The sequence below is a fragment of the Pezoporus occidentalis genome, unplaced genomic scaffold (genome assembly GCF_034315485.1).
Source record: "Pezoporus occidentalis ecotype Australia unplaced genomic scaffold, CSIRO_AGI_Poc_V1 ctg39, whole genome shotgun sequence".
Classification (NCBI taxonomy): Eukaryota; Metazoa; Chordata; class Aves; order Psittaciformes; family Psittacidae; genus Pezoporus; species Pezoporus occidentalis.
Genome location: NW_026915713.1, coordinates 3,025,032 through 3,045,937, shown reverse-complemented (window position 1 = coordinate 3,045,937; position 20,906 = coordinate 3,025,032). Strand labels below are relative to the sequence as shown.

At 37.7% G+C, this 20,906-nt stretch overlaps 1 protein-coding gene across 1 annotated transcript in view; it reads right to left on the bottom strand.

The window, feature by feature from the left end:
* Positions 1–20,906, bottom strand: part of LOC134170808 (uncharacterized) — a 108,177-nt gene that overhangs the window by 47,457 nt on the left and 39,814 nt on the right. The window contains exons 8-12 of the mRNA XM_062632539.1: positions 14,086–14,133; positions 10,541–10,564; positions 7,403–7,453; positions 6,851–6,901; positions 1,359–1,409 (exon numbers count right to left, since the gene is read on the bottom strand). Coding sequence (XP_062488523.1) covers positions 1,359–1,409; positions 6,851–6,901; positions 7,403–7,453; positions 10,541–10,564; positions 14,086–14,133 — 225 coding nt within the window. The remainder of the gene's footprint in view (positions 1–1,358; positions 1,410–6,850; positions 6,902–7,402; positions 7,454–10,540; positions 10,565–14,085; positions 14,134–20,906) is intronic.

Below are 20,906 nucleotides of genomic sequence, written 5' to 3'. Positions count from 1 at the left end.
AGTGGGAACTTTTTTATTCAGGAGTGACAAAAGGACCAGTTACTCATTCAGGATTCCATTATTCTTTCGATATCAAAGACACCATATGGGTATTGCCTGTGAACAGGATTTCACTTCCTGCATATATATAGCCTTTTAAAATCACAGGCAAGCTGGTTGTAAAATAAGAGCAGTGTTCATCCTTTGAATGTACATTCATATGTTTTATGTCACAACGAATAGTTCGAGAACATCATCGTATCTAATTTTTCTGCGCTGTATGACAAAGTATTAAAGGAGATGAGAAAAAAAACACTGATGTTCTAGTTCTTTCTTTCTTCTACTTGACAAGGCAGAATCCAAGGACCAAAGACAATCCAGAAGTTGGCTAAGCAGAAATAAAAGTAAACTATAATATTGTTATGGAGCCCAGGTGAGATGCATGGACTGACAGCAGTGACAAACAGAAGAATCCTGAGCCTCAAGTGGCACCCCGGTTTCATTCCCCAGAGTTTTCACAAGGACTAATACATTCCTCCCAGAAGTGCATCAAATTCTGCTTCATGTCTATTCAATACTCTGCACTATACCAGCCATAATCTGGACTTTATGGAGTATATCCAGCTTCCAAAAAAATGAGACTGTCACAATTTGGACCTCAGATGTGCCTTTATAGTTCAGGAACCATAAGCAGTTCTGTTAGCCTTTGCTGCGTCCCTTAAATTTTTGAGCTGTCCCAGTACTCTCCAGAAAGACTGTTCAACGCATGTCACATTGCAACAAGTAAGGTTTCCTCCAAATACACACTACCAAATAATCCATGACCTCTGCATGCACAGCTTGTAGGCCAGCCTTCTGTAACTGAAACGATTAGAGACATATATGTCCGTGCAGCCATCAAATTGGGAAAAAACCCTGACATATCAGTCACGCTCAAGCACCTGGATCTGTCGGTAACCTCAGCCTGTCTCATTCTCTGTCAACTGTATTCTTGAGACATAGCCACATGTCCAAGTTTAGCCTACTCCATAGTGGGAATGTCCCCACTATGAGTTTTTTAGACAATTCACTTTTGACAGATTAACATTCAAAGATGAACATTTTTGAGTAACATTCAAAAATAGATTTTAGTATTTCCCCCAGGATGCAAATTCAAATCTCTGCATGTAAAAGAAGCCCAGGTAGTTACTAGGAATCCTAATGTGAATCTGTAGAGTACAAATGTCGTTAAAAACAATACAATGGATAAAATAATCTAAACATGAACCAGGATGGGTTTGATTCTCTATCCTTGTATACTCCTACTCAAGACCTCCTTCGAGCACTGAATAGCTGTTCTGATATGATTAACTTCTGAATTTCTTAACTTCTTCACTTACCTTTTTCCTTTGATCCCTCTGGATTCTTGGGATTTTTTCCTTTCAAATAGTCTGTAGGGAGATAATAAAGTTTTTGAGACTTAGAAGACAGGACTGCCCCTTCACAATTAAAAAAAAAAAGACAAATATTTAAAAATTAAAACTAAAATTCTGAACATAAGTGAACACCTAATACATTTTAAGGTGCAATAATGTTAGTAGAAAATGCAAGAGTAGAAGTTACTGTAGATCACTGTTTGTAGAGTTTTCACAGGAAGGAGAAATTGGAAAGGAGAAGGGGAAAATGCAAGTCATGACAGAGGATTACGAATTCTTAGGGTTTTATCTAAAACTTCATGAAGACAGAAGGGATTATCATGTTTTCTGTGGTGGTCTGAAGCCTAAATTTTAACTTTAGTCCTTCAGGGACCATGTATTCAGGACCAGCAAGCACAGGGAAAACATACATTATATTACATAAACAACTAATTATTTTTTTTAATTATGTAATAGCCTTCTGACCTCTTAAGTGTATGCAGCAGGGAATATTAGGAGGAAATACAGTTTTCCAAAGTGAGGAAGTAATTTCATAGGCTTATGAATATATGTGGTTTGAGTGAGAGTATATCACAGGTTGAAGGGTGCTGTGTAGATGCTGAGTAGACCATTGCACTCCATCTGACAGGATATAGCACCTAAGCATCTAGAAAAAAACATGCCATTTATTCCAAATGAAAGTTCACCAAATCTTCAGTAAAACAGATAAAGCTGAAAGATCCTTTCCAAAATAAATTTAACTCTGATCATCCTCCTGGCTGCCATGGTAGCAGGATGTGATCCCACATACCCATCTGGCTTTAAGTGTGAGTTGTAACAGAAAAAGTTCACTTCTAAGATGGCTGAATTTGTAGGAAAAATCAGATGTTCAGGGATAGGTACTTAAATTAGGAGCCTGGTCTTCACAGGAGCAGGTAGACTCCTTCAGGGGATTGAAAATTCACTTCCTGTATGAAGACTGAAACCCTTTGAAGGAGCCTACCTGATATTTCCTACAATCTGTAGCACCTAAAGCAGGTTCAGCACTTTTGGCTCTTACAACTGGTGGAGGTAGCTGTCACTGTAGGACTTCCCCACCCTCTGAGCCAAGGCTACTGAGATCACCAGTCCTGCTCTCCAGAGAGCACATTTTCATCTTCAGGAGTTTGAACAGGGACTCGCTGAAGACTTTAAACTTTTGCTCTCGACTGCCCACTTTACTGCTGGTCCCAGAGGAGGAAAAACATACAGCTGGCTTAAAGCCAACCTTCAACTTGCTGTTTTCCTCCAGCATCCTACTCCAAGGATGAAACTGGGTCAGGTTAAGAAGATGGTATAGAAAGATACAGCAGCAATAGTATGTGAACTTTTCAGGGTAAAAATCTAGTTCTTAGGCAAATGACAAGAAATAAGTAGGTAGAAATTGGAGGAAATATTAATTGAAGAGTCAGTGCTTTTCTGCAGATGAGTCTCACAATGTAACTCTACTATTAAAGAAAAAAGTGTGTCATAAGTTAAGATAAAAAATGCTACAGGCAATATGTTATTTCATTTTACTTTTATCTTAAAGGAAAGACAAGCATGGCATAGCAAGTGCAAATCAGCCCATTTGTTTCTTTAATGACAATGTGCTATTATGTATATGGCAAGAAAGAAATACACACTACTGGACTTACTTACCCTACCAATCTGTGCACAAAAATAAATGGGCTTATTATCCACACATAACTGACATGAGAAAAGATGCAAAGATATCCCAAAACATGGCAAAACCAAATAAGAGGGGGAAAAGGACCATTTGTTTGGAAAACAAATCATGGAACACAATGTAAGAGTGAATTTACATTATCTATACAGCACAAATGCTGTCACTTTAATAACTCAACATAGTGCAATTCCAGCAAATTTCTTAGAAAAACTCAGTGAGGAGTTATACATAAAATATCATAAGCTTTTAGTGCTACTGTTGGAGACTGGATAAATGAGCTGCTACTCTGATTAGCTATCTACCAAAAATCACATGGCAAATTATACCTTAGCTTTTCAGTGGCCTCACATTATTTGAATATGCTTATGTCAACAAACACAAACCCCACCCCCCTACCCCCCTCCCTTTTATATTCATTATTGCAATGAATGCAGTTATTGAGCTTCTTTACTCTTTATTTCAGGAAAAAGTTGAAAAGCTAATTATGAATTTTGAAGGAGTCTTGAGATGCCCTTTCTCACAAGACAATGGAAAGTATATTCTTCCACTCTCCTCTTTAATTGCTGCAAATAAAATTAGATTCAAAGACTGAAGACATCTTATTCACCTCATAAAATACATAAGATAACATTCTCAGGTTGCAAGCTACAGAGTATCCCAGTGATAACTCCAAATTCAGGGATCTATTTTTCCTGCCACTGCTTTAAATGAAAATACTATGCACTGGTTTATGAAAAATAGCCTTCTTTATGATAAGGTTTTTTGTCTGGACATCATCCTCATTCATCCAAACTTAGCCCATCCTTCAAATAGAATGGGGTATAATGATGCCTGTTTTATTGCATAAGGTGCAAGGCAAACATTAATGATAAAAACAATTTAACACCTTGTCTAAAAATGCTTATTTGGTCTTACATGAATTACAACAAACTACCAAGATACATAATTAGCACACATATGCAGTCCTGAAAACCCTTAATTTCCTCTATTACACACAAAAATATATTTTTATTTGCTAGAAACTTCCACTTTAAGAAACAAATCTTAAGACATCAAGTTGCGAAGAGTGAAAAGAAGGCCCCAGTAATCTGGTCCACCTTTCCAGAGGCCCACTGAAGAGGCTCTAAGAGATGATGGAGAAGGGAAAGAGTGGCATGCAAGTATGGCTTTGACTAATTTATGAGCTACAGTTTGGGTAAATATGGTTATGAATTGGGGGATTTATAGTGCTAAATATATGTTTATTTAGCAGGGTGATCCAGAATGCAGCCACTAAGATTTCTATGGGTTTCTCCCACACAGCTTTGCCAGTTCTTCCTGTAGAGTCTTTGCTGACAGTATATTTTGAACTGAGCTACCCCATTCACTAATCAGCACCTGCATTTTTAGACACAGGCACTGGACTTTGAAAGTTTGACCCCTATTAGAGGAAACAATGTGGCAGGTGCTCACAAGATCTGAGGGGGGTGGACATCAATGGTGCTGAAGGGGTTCAGAAGCCTGTGGTGCGTTTACAACTGTATTCGGCATCAAACAGTAGATTGAGATGTCGCTGTTAGCGGCAGTAATGCGTTAGGCATACATGACTGTATTCAGCAGGTAAAGAAAGTGGCCTGAAGCTCTGTTTGGTAAAACTTTGAATAGTACATTGGAATTTTTTACAGATATTTTTGCCTTGTTTTCCTAAAATGTAAGAAATCTGATACAGCATGGTCTGCACTTGATATTTAGAATAAATTCTTGCCTGCCCCTTTCTGGCGTCTGGGTGGAAATGGTCTAACGTACTCTGCCATATTAGAAGGACCTGTTAATAACTTAGTGATTGAAGTCACTGACCTATTGAGCATGAGACCAGGAAATGAAAAGCAGCGCTTTTGGAGGCACTCTAAAGGACATGCTACAGAAGCTTTGTTCAGGGCTGGAAAATCCCGTTCGATCAGTTCAAAAGAAACTCTTGTCAAAGATGAAAAGTGTTTGAATTTCCTCTCTCCCTCTTTTTCTCCCCCTTCTTCCCTGCAGTCCTCTGAAAGGAGCAGCAGGCTTAGCATACCCACTCCATGAAGAGGAGGACAGGGCAGAGCTGTCACTCAAGTGCTTCTTTCAATTTTTTGGCACAGCCCCGTCAGGTAACAACAGATTATTCAAGCAGTCCATGGAGAGGGCCATTCGACCCTAGGAGAGTTTGGATATACATTTCTGGTCCAGATAACTGTAAATGGAACATCTGTACATTAATAGTAGATATGCACAGAACAATACATGAACCACAGGATTAGCAGATTATTATAATTAATTTTTTTTTTTTTTAATGAAGAAGTGATTAATTAGTGATTGTCTAACTAAACAAGAGTGAATGAACACAGCTTCTGGGATTTTGAAAATATGTCTAGCAATAAAATTATTCCTTCTTTTGTTTTAGGCGTTTGGTTGGGTTTTGTTTTTCTTTTCATTTTTCCATAGCACTTGAGCTAAGCTCTTCATTCAGTTCTTTATTTGAAATAGGTTATAATGACTGTCATTTAGAGTGAATATTAATGTCTGTCTGTAACATTGATTTTTTTTTTATCCTGAAGAAACTAAAGAACATGTCAAATAAGGTTTATCTATAAATCACATCTCTTTTAAAATATAGCTATCTCTGGAAAGGTTAAAAAACACTCAGCAAAATAATGGGTGAAAGGAAATTCATCTCAGTTAACCATTTACCCTGACCAAATTTAAAAAGATATTGGAACTGTTAAAAAGTATGGAATAAAAGAAAGATTCAGACCAACTATCATGTTCTAGATGGGGGTCTGGATGAAGCTGGGGTTTTTAACTGTAGCTTTTACAGACTCCAGAAAGTACATTATCCACTCATATCCTCATAAACTTTACTTTATTGCTACTACATCCACAGATTTATGCAAGCATTCGGTTTTCACAGTATCACAGTATGCTAGAGATTGGAAAGGACCTCGAAAGATCATCTAGTCCAATCCCCCTGCCGGAGCAGGAACACCTAGATGATGTTACACAGGAATGTGTCCAGGCGGGTTTTGAATGTCTCCAGGGAAGGAGACTCCACAACCTCCCTGGGCAGCCTGTTCCAGTGTTCCGTCACCCTCACTGAGAAGAAGTTTCTTCTCATGTTTAAGTGGAACCTCTTGTGTTCCAGTTTGTACCCATTACCCCTTGTCCTATCATTGTTTGCCACTGAGTAGAGCCTGGCTCCATCCTCGTGACACTCCCCCTTTATATATTTATAGACACTTATAAGGTCACCCCTCAGTCTCCTCTTCTCCAAACTATAGAGACCCAGCTCCCTCAGTCTTTCCTCATAAGGGAGATGCTCCACTCCCTTAATCATCTTTGTTGCCCTGCGCTGGACTCTCTCCAGCAGCTCCCTGTTCTTCTTGAACTGAGGGGCCCAGAACTGGACACAATATTGCAGATTTTGACTTTGTTTACTGGCTCCTATTAAACACTGATTCTTTAGGGAAGCAATTTCTTAAGAAAGTTCTTAACTATTACTCAGAGTGGTTTTGTGATATTTATTCAATTCATTTTGAGACTTCTGAATGCGTATCATCTCACTATATTCTATTTATGACCTTTTCCCCCTCCCTTTTTCCATGCCATAAATCCTGCAATATGTTTTAACCCATTAAATGTTGATTGGTTAAGATTTATAATGGGAAAGATTTATAATGTTTATTTTAAAATTATGATTTTAATTCTACCTTGTGTGGTTTTCCAGTAAATTTTATATTTTATTATTTATTCTTACCTTTATCTTTTAAAGCTGTAGGATTCTTTCCTTCCTTTTCTTTAGCATGTTCTGTAAAATAATTTTATTATTATTCAAGTTAGAATGATAAAAGGTTATCATCTAATACCTCTGGGATAATGATTGATTGAATAATTGTTGGTGTCTAACAGAACCATGATTACCAATTAAATGTAGCACAAAACTGTTTCATCAGCTTTAGCATGCACACAAGGAGAAGCTACAAAATTTTCTTAAGTGTGATGAAAGAACAAAGATTACTAAAAGCTTATTTCACTTTGCAGCTTTCAATACCAAACATTAACAAAGCTTCCCTAAGTTCTGAGTTTAGAATTCTAAGTTTTCATACAGATGTTTCATATTACCAAGGCTCTATTTCACTTCTGATCCTGGTAATGCAAATTAAGTTTTATCATAAACTTAAATAGTATTATGTAGATAAATTCCTAACTAAACTATACCATAAAAACAAAATGTCCAATGCATTGCAAGATTTTTTTCTTGATGCGCATAGATCTTAGGGTTTTATATAATATTTTCCTGACATGTTACCTTTATTTTTTGTAGCAGCTGGAGATTTGGATTCTTTCTCTTTTCCAGGATCTGCAAAAAATGTATTCACACTGATAAAGTGACAATCAGAAGCCATCACTGAGTGAAAGTACGAGATTTAATCATATCAGAGAATGAAGCATCTAGATCATATGGGTGACTATGATTACATTAGAAGAAATAGTGAAAAATGTAGTGATTGGAATAGTTGTACAGAATTCACCTGTTCCCATTCAGAGGGTTCAATCCACAAAATGTTTTTTATTGATTTGATTATGAAACCTTTAAAATTTGCAAGCTTCAACTTACTATGGTATCAGGATAGTTTTTTGTCTTTCTTAACCAGAAAGGACAAAATGACCTTTGGCCAACTTTGACCCATAAATGCTGTCTGTGGTCTACTGTCCTCATCTGGGATTGGCCATTCTTGCTGAGCAAGTCCAAGGGTCTCTTGTTGCAAGTATTCTTTCTAAGGGTCAGATGTATATCAAATCTAGAGAGCGACACAATAGTGACAAATAGGAGGACAAACAGCTCTTTTTATTCTGCCTGCAGAAAAGTAGTGAAGACGGCTAGGACACACCATCCTTGATGGATACTGTCTGAGGAAGGGCAGTCCCCTGTAAAAGGTATAAGAAATAATTCGAACCAGACAGAAAACCAAGAATTATGTTTGAGACAGTATGTGAGATCACCTTTCTGGGCTGATGAAACCAAGGTCTTCAAAGCTTTTGCAACCCAAATGAAAAAGACAGTCGAGACTGTCCCAGAACAGGCTATTCAGAAGGACCAGAGACTTGGATTTTGAATTTTTTGCATGTTGAGTGTTTTAACCATCTGACTGCTGATTACACATATGTGTATATATATATGTTATATATATAACCAACTATATGTAGTTGGTTATATGTATAGATACATGTAAACCCAACTAATACTGTTATATACATGTAATTCTGAGAAATACTAATTAACAGGTATTTTCTGGGGGAAAAAAAAAGAGAATAATATAATGTTCTCCATCAGATATGAAGAAAAAACAATCTTTCTGTTGAGAAACTCAGCAGGAATTCAGTGCCAGGTCTTAGAGAACCCTGTTAGAAGACTCCAGGTTGCTACACATAGGATGAAAGATCAAGACTTAATGAGGAGGAGGCTGTGTTTAGCAGACAGATATGAAACTTGTAGTAGCTACGGTGAGTAGCTGCAGTGATGATTTTTTACTGTCTTAAGCACACACAATTCAGAAGTTGTTTTTGTTACAAAAGCATGGAAAGTGTCTAGTAGTTCATTATGGTATCAATCAGTCTTATTGTTCATGCTGCACTATTTGGCTATATGTAAGACAAACTGAGCTAATAGGGAATCTGAATTGAAGGAATCCAGAAATAATAAAATCTTATTTATGGTAGAAGTAACCAGCAAGTAGAAAAAAATTAATGTACTGTTGACTTTGAAACTCTTTTTCTGTTGGAGCTCACATCAAAGGATAAATGTTTCACTATTTTTCTCCTTCTACTTTGTGCTTATAAAAAGGCAATACTTCCAGGCAATTAAATTTTTAAAGGAGAAGACTTGGAAAAGGTATTTGTTGGACAAGGTCAAAAGTGTAATTTTATTGTAATAAAGTGTCTCTTTCCAGCCTCACTACATCCTAGACATCTGTTGTTCAGAAGCTACCCCTTCTCTCCTTCTTCTGCCTCCAGGTTTTGTACTCACTGGATTATGATTCAGTCACTAATTTTCAAAGTCAGAAAACAAAAAACACTGTGGATGTTTATGAAGCACATACAGTGGAACTAATGTAGAGCTGATCTCTAATAGTCCTAATAAAAAGTCAACACCAATTTTTAAATACTAAGTTAATGACAGAAATCTATGCTAACAGAAATAAAACTCAGTGAGAAGACTGAAAAACTTGTCCTGTGCTCATGTGTTATAAAAAATTGCCAAGAGAGATTCCATGGTTGGTGCAATGGTGTCTATAAAAACTGGTACAGCGTGGAAGACACAACCTTTCTTTTTTCTTTGTTGTCTTCTTTTTCTTTTTCTTTTTCTTTTTTTTTTGGTGATTCATGATTCAAGTAATGATTTTGTGATTAATACAAAATACAAGTAACACCACTAAAACCTACACCATTATGCCTTTACCAGAATAGATAATTTAATGCACATTATAAATTCTTTATTTTCAAGAGCCTGCCTGCAACAACTGTAAGTTGTTGTGCACCTCCATATTAAGAAAATTGTTACCCAAACTGTTGCAGAAGATGTTACCACAGTGATGCATTTTAAACAAAAGAGCATTAAACAGTTCTGACTGAAACATTAAGTTGTTACTGATGAAGCTTGAAGTTCCATATGATCCCCAAACAAAGAAACCTTAGGAAAGGTTTTTCAGAGATATTTGTTATCTCCAGGAGAAAAAAAAAAAAAAAAGTCTTTTGGGATGGCATGGCATGTAATATACATACTGCTAAAGAATTTTAAAAAATATTCATGAATAATATGAAAATGGCAAATTGAATTGTAAATACACACTGGCAATATTCTGTAGGACTGAACTTACTGAGGTCTCTTAGACAGTCTGCCATAACCTGGCAAAATGACAACATGTAGCTCAAATCCCATGACAAGAACCTTGTGTTACTTCCTCATACTTGATTTGCAGTGTTAAGCTTTTACTGACATCAGAATACATAACTGAGATCTGCAGTGAACCTAGCAGGTGTGGAGAGAATAATTTTGTGTGTAAAATAATAAAGGTAAACTTTTTAAATGGTTGGGGTTTATTTGTTGTTTCTTTTTTTTTTGGTTCATTGGTTGTTCTGAGGGTTTTTTGGTGGGTTTTTTGTGTGCTGGCATTACACATCTCTTCCTTTTGTCAAGGAAGAATGTACAGTATTGGTGTTAAACTTCTTTGGCATAAACAGACTAGAATTTCTTAACATATCCATTATTATTATTATTATTATTTATTATTATCAGATATGTTGTATCAGTTCTACTCTGTCTAAAAAAAAAAAATTTACAGTTCTGACTAGCAGCAGGAGCTCCTATACCTTTTTCTTTTCATTTATAGATTTGATATTGCTTTATCAATTATAGGGAGAAGCATTATGTAAAATGACAGCTTACTTCCTTGCTTCGTCTTTTGTTTATCTGAGGACAGAGAAAAGAGGGGAAGGAGAAATGAAAAGAGAAAAGAAAAAGGAAATATTAGAATACATATTCACATAGAAAATTATATTTAATACAGTCAGCTAATGAAAATGTATTTAAATATATGTTGTCCAAAAATGCTTAAACATACCCTGAAAGTGATTTCCATTCTATTGTTGCTTGACAATGTGAAAAAAATTCATTGTTCAGACCTAGTACCTTGTAGACATGCAAAGAAAGGAAAAAAAAAAAACCAATCTCACGTGACCTGCTTTAACTGATGGCAGTTAATTCCTTTCTTGGTAATCTTGGATATCTCATAAAAAAATCTTTGCCTTTTCCTCATTTCATTTAAATATTAATTCTCAGTTGCCTTAATAACAGGCAGTGTCTCCCTGGCAACCGTCTGACAGTTGCTCGTGCCATTTTTCAAATAGGACAAAGAATTAAAGCACTGTGTTTTCCTAGACACTTATGGCAGTTCTCCACCTTCTTGCTTTCCTTTTCACTGTTAAAAATGTTACATGTAACTTTGATTTACTACTAATAAAAGATCAGTGAACTGAAATGGTGTAGCGATATTTAGTCCATTTCCAGACCACAGGGATCTGAGGTCAAAACTGCAATAGCATGTTTGATCACTAAAACCTTCCAGTTTGAAACAATGAAGCTACACCCCAGTTGCTAGACAGACTCATGAACTTTACGTTTTCTTGCAAATATCCATGCATTTAGTGTTTTTCTTAAATTGCAAATCCTAGTTCTGACCAGCTCTGAATCCCTCTACTTTTGAGATGTATCCTAATGGACTGTAGCTATCAGAACAAATTATTTAATTTCTCAATCTAAAAGGCTCAAAAATAGCTTTAAGTTCAAAAACTATTTTCTGATGAATTCATACATCCCTGATTAACAAAGAGTCCTCACTTTTCTTCAGAACTTTCTGATACCTGGAATCAGTGAATTAGGTACAGTTTTCACTCAAAATATAACTCGGAGCTGCTTCCATCACCTTATATTTTACTCTTCCATGAGAAATACAGGTACATGCTAATATTAAAAAAAAACAACAACTTTCTGAAAGTTTTTTTGGCTCATATGTCTTTGAGTGATCAACATGTTGGCAATCTGTTGTGCAGATATGAGAAGCAGAGGCAATTGCTGTCTGAAAGTATTTATGTTTGCTTCTGTGCAGCAGAGGAACTGAGCTACTGCCAGCACTTGGAAGTAGCTGCAGAAGTAGTTGTAATAGATTGCTCTTTTTCCTTTGTCTTGAAGAAACTAGATGGCTGCTATTATGGGGAGATAGTGCTGCTGCTGCTGACTGCTGTCCCCTTTTTGAGTCCTGTGGGTATCACAACCAAGGGCTTAGAAATCCCTGCTCAATGCCAACCGTGTGAAACTATGGTTTGTACTGCTCTCTTTTTAAGAGAGCCTGTGTACTTTATGGCACAGTTGAAATATATTACAAATAAAGTCCCATCTAATGTTGGCACATTGTAGAAGGAACAAATCTTACAGCAAACACAACCTCACTGCTGCATGAGGTAGCCAAACAGAAGGGAAGCAGTGCAGGTGGCTGCGAAAGCACTTTTATGTCAATGGAAAATAGTGTGGAGATACCCAGACTAACAATAACTGAAATCTGGACTAAGACCCACCTAATTATAACCTTTTCCATCACAACTAACAAGCAGCTGACAGCTTCTGCAGGGTGTCTGTGCTGGTTTAAGTAATGCTGAGTAAAGCTGAAGCTGGGAAACTGAAGAAAGAGATAATAGCTTGTCCTGGGTTCAGCAGTAGCAGTCATGCTTTTTTTTCCTTTGTGTTAGCTGGTGCAGTGCTGTGTTTTGACTTCTAGCCTGAGAACAGTGTTGGTGAAGTCGATGTTTCCAGTTGCTGCTAAGTGATGTTTACCCTGACCAAGGACTTTGTGAGGCTCATGCTCTGCCAGGGAGGAGGGGAAGCTGTGAGGAAGCAGAGACAGGGAGCCTGACCCGGGCTAGCCAGGGAGGTATTCCATACCACAGCACGTCATGCCCGGGGTGGGGGGTAACTGGGAGTTACCCGGAAGGACACGGGCTTCCGGGTGGAACTCGTTTTCTTGGCCGGTGGTATCGTATTCTCTTCCCTTGTTATTTTCCCTTATCATTGTTGTAGTTGATAGTAGCGGTGGTGATTTGTGTTGTACATTGGTTGTTGGACTGTTCTTGTCTCAACCCATGGGAGTTGCACTTTTTCCATCCTCCTCCCTGTTCCTCCGGGAGTGGGGAAGGGGAGAACCCCTGGGGGGGGGGTGGGGACGGACCTCGATTATTGTCAGCTCGGCACCACTCACTGGGAGTGAGTGAACAAGTTACCTGACTGGGTTTAAACCACGACATAGCTGAACTGACCAAAACTACATTACTAAGTATGTGCTATAGTTCACTTTGAAGGTTATTGGCAAGTTTGGAAAAACTCCAGTATGCTAAGACTGAAACGCCAAATTCATCATCAGAGCTTTAATTGCAAATTCGAGCACGAGTAAATATGAAAATCACCTTGGTAGACAGTTAGTAACAAGCACAGTAGATTAAGATGTGTATTGTTATAAAGGAAGCCAAGGCTGATAAGCTTTGGGTATTTCTGCCAATATTTTCTACTTTGCTCCTTACCATACTAACCTAAAAAAAAGTATGGGCTGCTTTTAACAAGTGTACAAGAAGCAAGAATGCAGGAAAAGCTGAAAGTAACAACAATAATAATAGATGTAATTTATATCATGGGAAAACACACATCTAAGTGCTACAAGGCTATCTAGATGCTTTAAGTCTCCTTTTCTATTCACCACCATCACACAGTGGCTCAAGCTTTGTTTTAGCCTGGGTGTAGACCAGCCCTTGGTGATCCTGCTCTGGTTGGCTTTGGAAACTATGTAGACTTTGTGACCTTCTGAACTATGTGTCGTCAACATGCGGTTCTTGCATTCTGCTGATCGGACTCCCAAACATTCCCATTCCTGCCTCATTCATACCAATCTTATGCTTTTTGCTAAAAACGTCTACAAGTTCTGCTTTTGAAAGCTTTTGAGTTTTTCTGCAGTGGATCTTCATGACCCTTCATGGGGCTAATGTTCCATTAGGGTTAAGCTGAGTTGACTTTAGGGGTCCTCTGCCCCTTTAGCTCATTGCAAGTCACTCTGAAGACTGAATATTAAAGGCTGATCCGTGCCCAAGCTACAGGGGCAGAAAGCCTCTTGCAAGATCTGTGTGTCACGAAGTCCCAGCATAGGATATTTAAGTGGAAATGGGCAGCCTATTCAACCTTTTTGAGGGAGTTACATTTTTGTGGAAGTGGGACAAAGTCAGCTTCCCAGTGGAAATTCCCTGTTTGATAAATACAGCAGAGCCCTGACTAATACTTTGCAGAGCAGTGGATTTAAAGGCTGTTGTCATATAGCTATCTGAATCTGAGGCGTTTGTTTCTGGGCCATTGTTTTTTAAGAGAGATAATGGCAAACCGATTTGTTTTCTTTTTACCTTGCTCTGCTGCCTTTGTTGCTTTTTCTTCCTTCTTTTCAGGTACTCCTGCAAAACAAAGATAAAGTTTAAGTAAGATTTCTAGACTGAAGTGTTGCTCCAACAGACAAAGCTTTTCTTAATGCTTACAGATTAAGGCAAATGATTTCAAAGATTTGGAACCAAGAGATACCTTCTCCCTTCCCCCACACCCCATACATGTCTATATAAGCATTTGACTACAAGTATTTTTTATCTATCTTAAAAAGAGGAAAAGCAAAAAGGGATTTTATTTTTTTCCTTTCAGAAAACAAATAGCAGCATTGACTTCCAGATCCCTACTGAAACACAAGCTAAACTGCAGTACACATCACATGAGAGCAAGGCAAGCAGGTCTACTTTGCCCAGCCATGTGAGAGTTTCTCATGCAAGCATGATTTTCTGCTTGTACTACAGAAATCTGTATTCTGCATCCTTGCAAAATACTTCCCATAATCTTAATTTTAACCCTGTAGCTAGTCTCAGGAAGGACAGTGGCCCACAGCCAGATTATATGCTACAAATACATAACTGTATCACAGTTGATACTGCGATTTCTGCATGAAAGAGAGAACTTAAGATTCGTCCTTCTGAAGGGCTGATAGATCTTTACTGATGCCAGTAAAGCATCAGTAAAGCATCGCAGCCCAGGTGAGGCCAGCTGACATATCCAACTGACAGTTCCTAAATCGATTTACGCAGCTTGAAAGGCAAGGGACAGAGATTATTTGTTCATGGCTCCACACTAAGGATTAAATCATCTAAGAGGAGGAGGTACAGGAAGGAATCCCTTCAAACTTTGCTGTCTTAGGAAACTTACATAAATATGTGAATCTTTTATAGTTTCTGACAATTTACATGGCAGGTTTGGCAATGTACAAGATTTCCTGTAGATTGCTTAATATATTTAGGACAACATATGTATTTTTTCATCTAATTGAATTATTCAAGGTTAAGTCTTGCAAATGTAAAGTTATTTTTTTAGCTGTAATTGGCACTGCTCACACATAGCTTCTATAAAGCCAAGGTTTTGTAGCCAGAATTTGTTATAATTATTATGATAAGAATTATTGCTTTAGTTTTAAAATATATCATCTTCTCACAGTGTTTGAGACAAAAAATGTGGCATTAAGAAAATAAGCTTCACTGTCATTGCCTTGCTTAAAAGTAGTGCAAAGAATAAAAAAACAGCATAAATGGCAGGACGTTAAGACAGACAGTAGAAATTAGTTTACATCTGATAATATAGAAATGGCTTTGCAGCTACAAAGTATCAGCCCATAACATCTCCTCAGCTTGTTTTTTCCACCTGCCAAGCACAGAAGTATTTTCAGCATCTATTATTTTATTGCAGAAAATCACAGTTGTAAATTAAGAGCTTGGCTTTTAGAGCCAAGGTAAATACTGAGGATCATGTTCTGTTATTATTATTTATGTTGAGAAATTCAGGAAACTTGAAGGATGTATAACGTGCCTCCAGGCATGCTGGCTGCTCTCGGAGGGATGCCCTGGTGGTACCTCTGGGGCCAGGCTTGCTGACCAGGCAGCAGTTGAGCCTTTGAACAGTTGAGCCTTTGAGCAGTTGAGCATGGTGGCCCAATCAAACCAGCTCAGTTGGTAAGCTATGGCCTGTCTGCAATATCTGCAAGTGGGCTGGAGCCAAAAGAAGGATCTTCTGTTCACAGCAATAAACCTTTCCTGAGATTCAGTGAAATGTCAGGTATGGACACATGAACTACGTCATGTTGTGTGAGATGAACCAGCTCACATACATCAATCACTCCCTTGCCACTTGCTTTTGCTTGTCCCAGGACACTGTGGGGTGAGCGGGTGTTTGTGACCAAGCTCCATGAAGAAAGTGAAATATTGCACCTCTGCACCTCAGTTATCTCAGGTAACTCATTTTATTGAAAATTATAATCTTCAATTTGCCTGAAAATCAAGTCTAGGCTGAAAAAGTGACTGACTGGATCCACAGGAAAAAAAGCCAAAAGTGAGTATTCCATTTCTATCCAAATACCTAACTTTATATTGATGTTACTGGACATACAGAAAGTAAAAGAGGAGCAAAGTCCCTTAATATTTATTGTAGTTCTCTGCTCTTAACATCCATGTTATTTAGGTCCACATCAGTAGGGCTACTCAAATCAGCAAGAAACTAGACACCTACATGCCTAAACGAATCTAAGCAGCCCTGCCACTGAACAAACCAGTATGACAGTGCTTACTGAAGTGGTTAACATCTTGAATAATAACCATATTTTAATATGGAAAAAAAAGGGTTATGAAAAAGAGCACCAGAAACCAATCCCATATGCATTCCAAAATCTACTTTTACTGTCTGAAGTTGCAAAGTAGCTAAGAGTAAAATGAATTCTTGAGAACTGTTGTTTTCTCCAAAGCATGTTTATCCTTTTTAGCTAATATTAAAGCAGTTTTGTTTTGTTCAATTTCTGAAAACCAGAATGCTGATGGAATAAAAGATGAAAATATTTTCTGGATACTGAACTGCAGGGTAGAAAAGCAATACAACATTCTGAGAAGATCAGGTATTTAGAGTCATCAAAATCATGCAGTGGTGGTAGACCATGAGTGCAGTTATGGCAAAGGAACCAGTCATCCTTAAGAAATGCTGAGGCTGCTGTTTAAAAATAAGAACTAGTACTATTAACAGTATTCTAGCTGTCGGTGCATTCAGTAATACTAGAACACTTCTGTGAGTCTCTGTAAAGAAGAACTTGCTGAGACAGATCAGGGCTTTAGTAACTTTCAGGAACTGCAAACTAGCATTATCTGGTTATGGCAAAGAAGTATCGGGAAGGACAAATAGGACATTGTATTATTCTCTTTGTTTCTTGAGAAGGAAGGTGTGAGCTACTTTGGTAATGCTGAGAGGTCTTTTATCATCAAAGTAATAGCTGTCACTTTAACAGTCTGTATAAATAGGTAGCCTGCGCACATAGAGTTGGTGTTTTGAATAAGACTTCAAAAAAGGTTTTGAGTATGTCTAGAGAAGGAGACTCCACTTCCTGCCTGGCAGCTTGCTCCAGTGCTCTGTCACCCTCAAAGTAACGAAGTTATTCCTCATATTCAGATAGAACTTCCTGTGTTTCAGTTTGTGCCCATTGGCCCTTATCCTGTTGTTTTGCACTACAGAAAATCTCGCCCCAGCCATAACGACACACACCCTTAACACATATGTATGCATTGTTAAGATCCCTTCTGAGTCATCTCTTCTCCAGGCTAAACAGGCCCAGCCTTCTGAGCCTTTCCTCTTAAAAGAGATGCTCTGGTCCCCTAATCGTCTTCATAGCCCTCTGTTGGACCATCTCCAGTAGTTCCTCACCTTTCTTGAACTGGAGAAGCCAGAACTGGACACAGTACTTCAGTGTGCCTAGCTATGTTGTCCTTCCAGCAGATAGCATAGTTTAAGTCCCCCATGAGAACAAGGGCCTGTGCATGTGAGGCTACTTCCAACTGTCTGTAGAAGGCCCAACAACTTCTTCCTGATCAGGCAGGCTGAAGTAAAAACGCACAACTGTGCCACATATCTTAGTCTGCCCCTTAATGCTTACCCATAAGCTCTCGACGCATCCTTCACTCAAGGCAGAGCTTGATTCATTCCGTTTTCAACCCTTGCCCCTTGAAAGATGATCTCTTTGTAACAATTGATCTCACTGCAGGTGTTAGCAGTTTGAAAAAATGGTCCTTTAGTCATATGACTTAAGTAAAATAAGCATTTAATAATTTATTCCTCAGCAGAAGAACACCAGATGTTAAAAAATCCCTCCAGAAAACCAAACCAAAACCACTTGCTCCCTCCTGCCTGAAACAATAAAAAATTAAATGAATGCACATAAAGGGAAAGGTAGAAATTTGTTAGGGATCCATATTTTCAGTAAATTATAGTTTTAAAAAATAGATGAAGTAAATGGAGTCTGAACTCCATTTATATTTTGTCATTAGTAAAATTTCTTGACAGCTTGGCATAATGTAGATCAAATGGATGATTTCTGTGAGGATTGTTTCTCTGATTCCATAATCTCTTGAGAATCAAATGAGAGATAGCTTAGCAGATATTGTTTTGTGCTCAAAGTAGCCAGGAGAGCAATTCATCAGTCAAATATTTCTGCAGTCTCAATAGTTGTAGGCTACAATCAAATTGTCAGAATGTTTTTATCCTAAAAGAGTCAGGTTGCATAACTAACATCCACATCAAAAATATGCATTCCAAAATGTCACTGGTTTTAAAACTATTTTGAGATGTTTACTCAGTGTGAAGAAAAGCTGAAAGAAAACACTCTGACTGGAGACAATAAACACTTCACAAACTGAACCGTGAGATCAGAAACAGGATCTCTTCATCGTGGCATCACTAATATCAAGAGGTCATGAACCTAAGGGGTGTCTTATGGTTTAGGAACTGTTCTATTACATGAAGAAATGAAAAAATTTCTTGCCATAGTGGCATTACAGAAACTTTTATGAGAAAATGCAACAAAACTTAATATGAACTTGATAGTTCATCAGAAGTACAAGTTAGTTGGAGTGGCCCAGACCTCCTCCATGCCAGCAGATTTTTTTAATTACCAAAGAAGAGAATTTGATCAAAAGGCTTGCGGGGTTTCAGAACAGAACTGTTGGTCTTCTGTGAATATGCTTAAAAGTTTCAAAATTTGCCAACAGTTACTGAATATTGGAAACCATGTTGCACCCAGAGTGTTGCTACTCTAAATGGATTAATAACAGAAAAAATGGTAAACAAGCAAACAAAGAGCAGCATTAAAGAGCAAATAGAGATTCAAAAAGAGTGATTTTGTTCAGTCTTAGCTATTAAACACTACTGGAATTTGTCATCATAAATATATATTTAGAAGAAAATAATAGCATTCCTTTGTGATTTCTTACTAAGAGGTAAAAAGAACAGATGTAATATTTTAATATAAATACTATTTTTCCCCTGGAGTACAGGCTATGTTTGAGTTTCAAAATTAGCAACTTAATGTTAAAAATTAGATCACTTGTTAACAAGTAATTTTTTTAAGAAATTAACAATTACTTCAGAGCTAACATCAGCTATTTCTCTTCAATGGTGACTGACTAAAACAAAGTTGTTATTTACTTAAATACTGGAGAATATTTTCAGGTTCAACATTCAACTGATCCTATGGATGGCCAAGACCAAAATTTTCAGTTGTGAGACTGCTCTGTTGACAACAGAAATAACAGAATGATTCTTGTTTTATATAATAGATAAATTTCTATTCATTCTTAATGAACTGTGAACTTCCTACAAATTTTGTTCAAGTGCCCCTTAATTCAATAGCTCATAAGGAAGAGTTCACTTCCATCTTGCAAAATGCTGAAGACATGATGAAGACTTATTACCTATACAAATGTTTGCTTCTTATCTAATAAAATATGAAATAGGGTATTCACCAGAAAAATTTGAAGCTACTCAGAGCAATAAAGCATAGAAGTAAAAGCTCTGCAGTTTCAAACCCCCTGCTAATTCTGTTTCTCTTTACAAGTGACCTAAACAAAGTAATTCTTAATAAAACTATAGACACAATCCAGGAGAATAACAATTTCAAACGATATATGACAATATTTCCCAGTAGTGGCTAAAGAAAATCTAAAGTTTGCAAAAACAGACTTAATTCTGTGAGAAACAAATGCATCATTAGTTCATTTTTTTCAGGCCCTGAAGGACATAGGCTTGGCAGAAATGGGTTCACAGATGTTGAGAAGTTGACTTTATATGCATACTACAACATTACAAAAGAAATAATAATGTCTCAAAAGATTTATTTAGAGGCTTCAAACAATAGGGGAAAGCAATCACCCATAGCAGCAAGGCTACCTTTATTTTCAGCTTTGGCTGTCTAGAATTTGCTAAAATATAAAAGCTTAACTCCACATACTTTTTGTTCCCCCCCCCCCCCCCCCCTTTAGTTTCTGCGTTTTGTCTGGTGGGAGTAGAAAGAAATACCTAAATTATTCTGCTTTGTGTTTTTTGTGTTTTGCTCAACACAATTAGCTGCAGAGCAATGACAGTGTTATGAATTTAGCCCATGAAGCAGGGAACTTAAAAATATCCAGTAAAGGGACCAATATATCAGCTTTGATTTCCTTACATTAATCTCCACAGCTGTGATTCTGCATCTCTTCCTCATGCTCCAGAAGAGCACTCCACTGCCTCACAATTCAGCCTGACTACTTATTTACTGGTTAATGCGAATGAAGCTTCAGAGACAAGCTCTGAAGTAGAAGGTGCTTGAAAAATAGCAGTGTATTAAAAACTGGTAATTCTCATTTCCCTGCATTTGTCTTGTGAGAGACAGCTTGGATACCACAGTCCACAAGTCTAAGCAGTTGATACGTGCAGTCTGTCATGGGTTCAGCAGTAGCAGTCATTTTTCTCCTTCTTGGTAGCTGGTGCAGTGCTGTGTTTTGACTTTCGGCCTGGGAACAGAGCTGATAACAATGATGTTTCAGTTTGGCCAAGGACTTTGTGAGCCTCATGCTCTGCCAGGGAGGAGGGAAAGCCGGGAGGAAGCAGAGACAGGACACCTGACCCAAACTGACCAAAGAGGTATTCCATACCACAGCACGTCATGCCCAGGATGTAACGGAGAGTTACCTGGAAGGACTAGGACGGCAGGGTTGGAGGAAGTATCGGTCGGTGCTTGGCTGGGCTGGGGGGAGGGGGTGGTGAGGTGGTGTATTCTCTTCCCTTGTTATTTCCTTTATCATTATTATTATTGGTGGTAGCAGTAGTGATTTGTGTTATACCTTAGTTA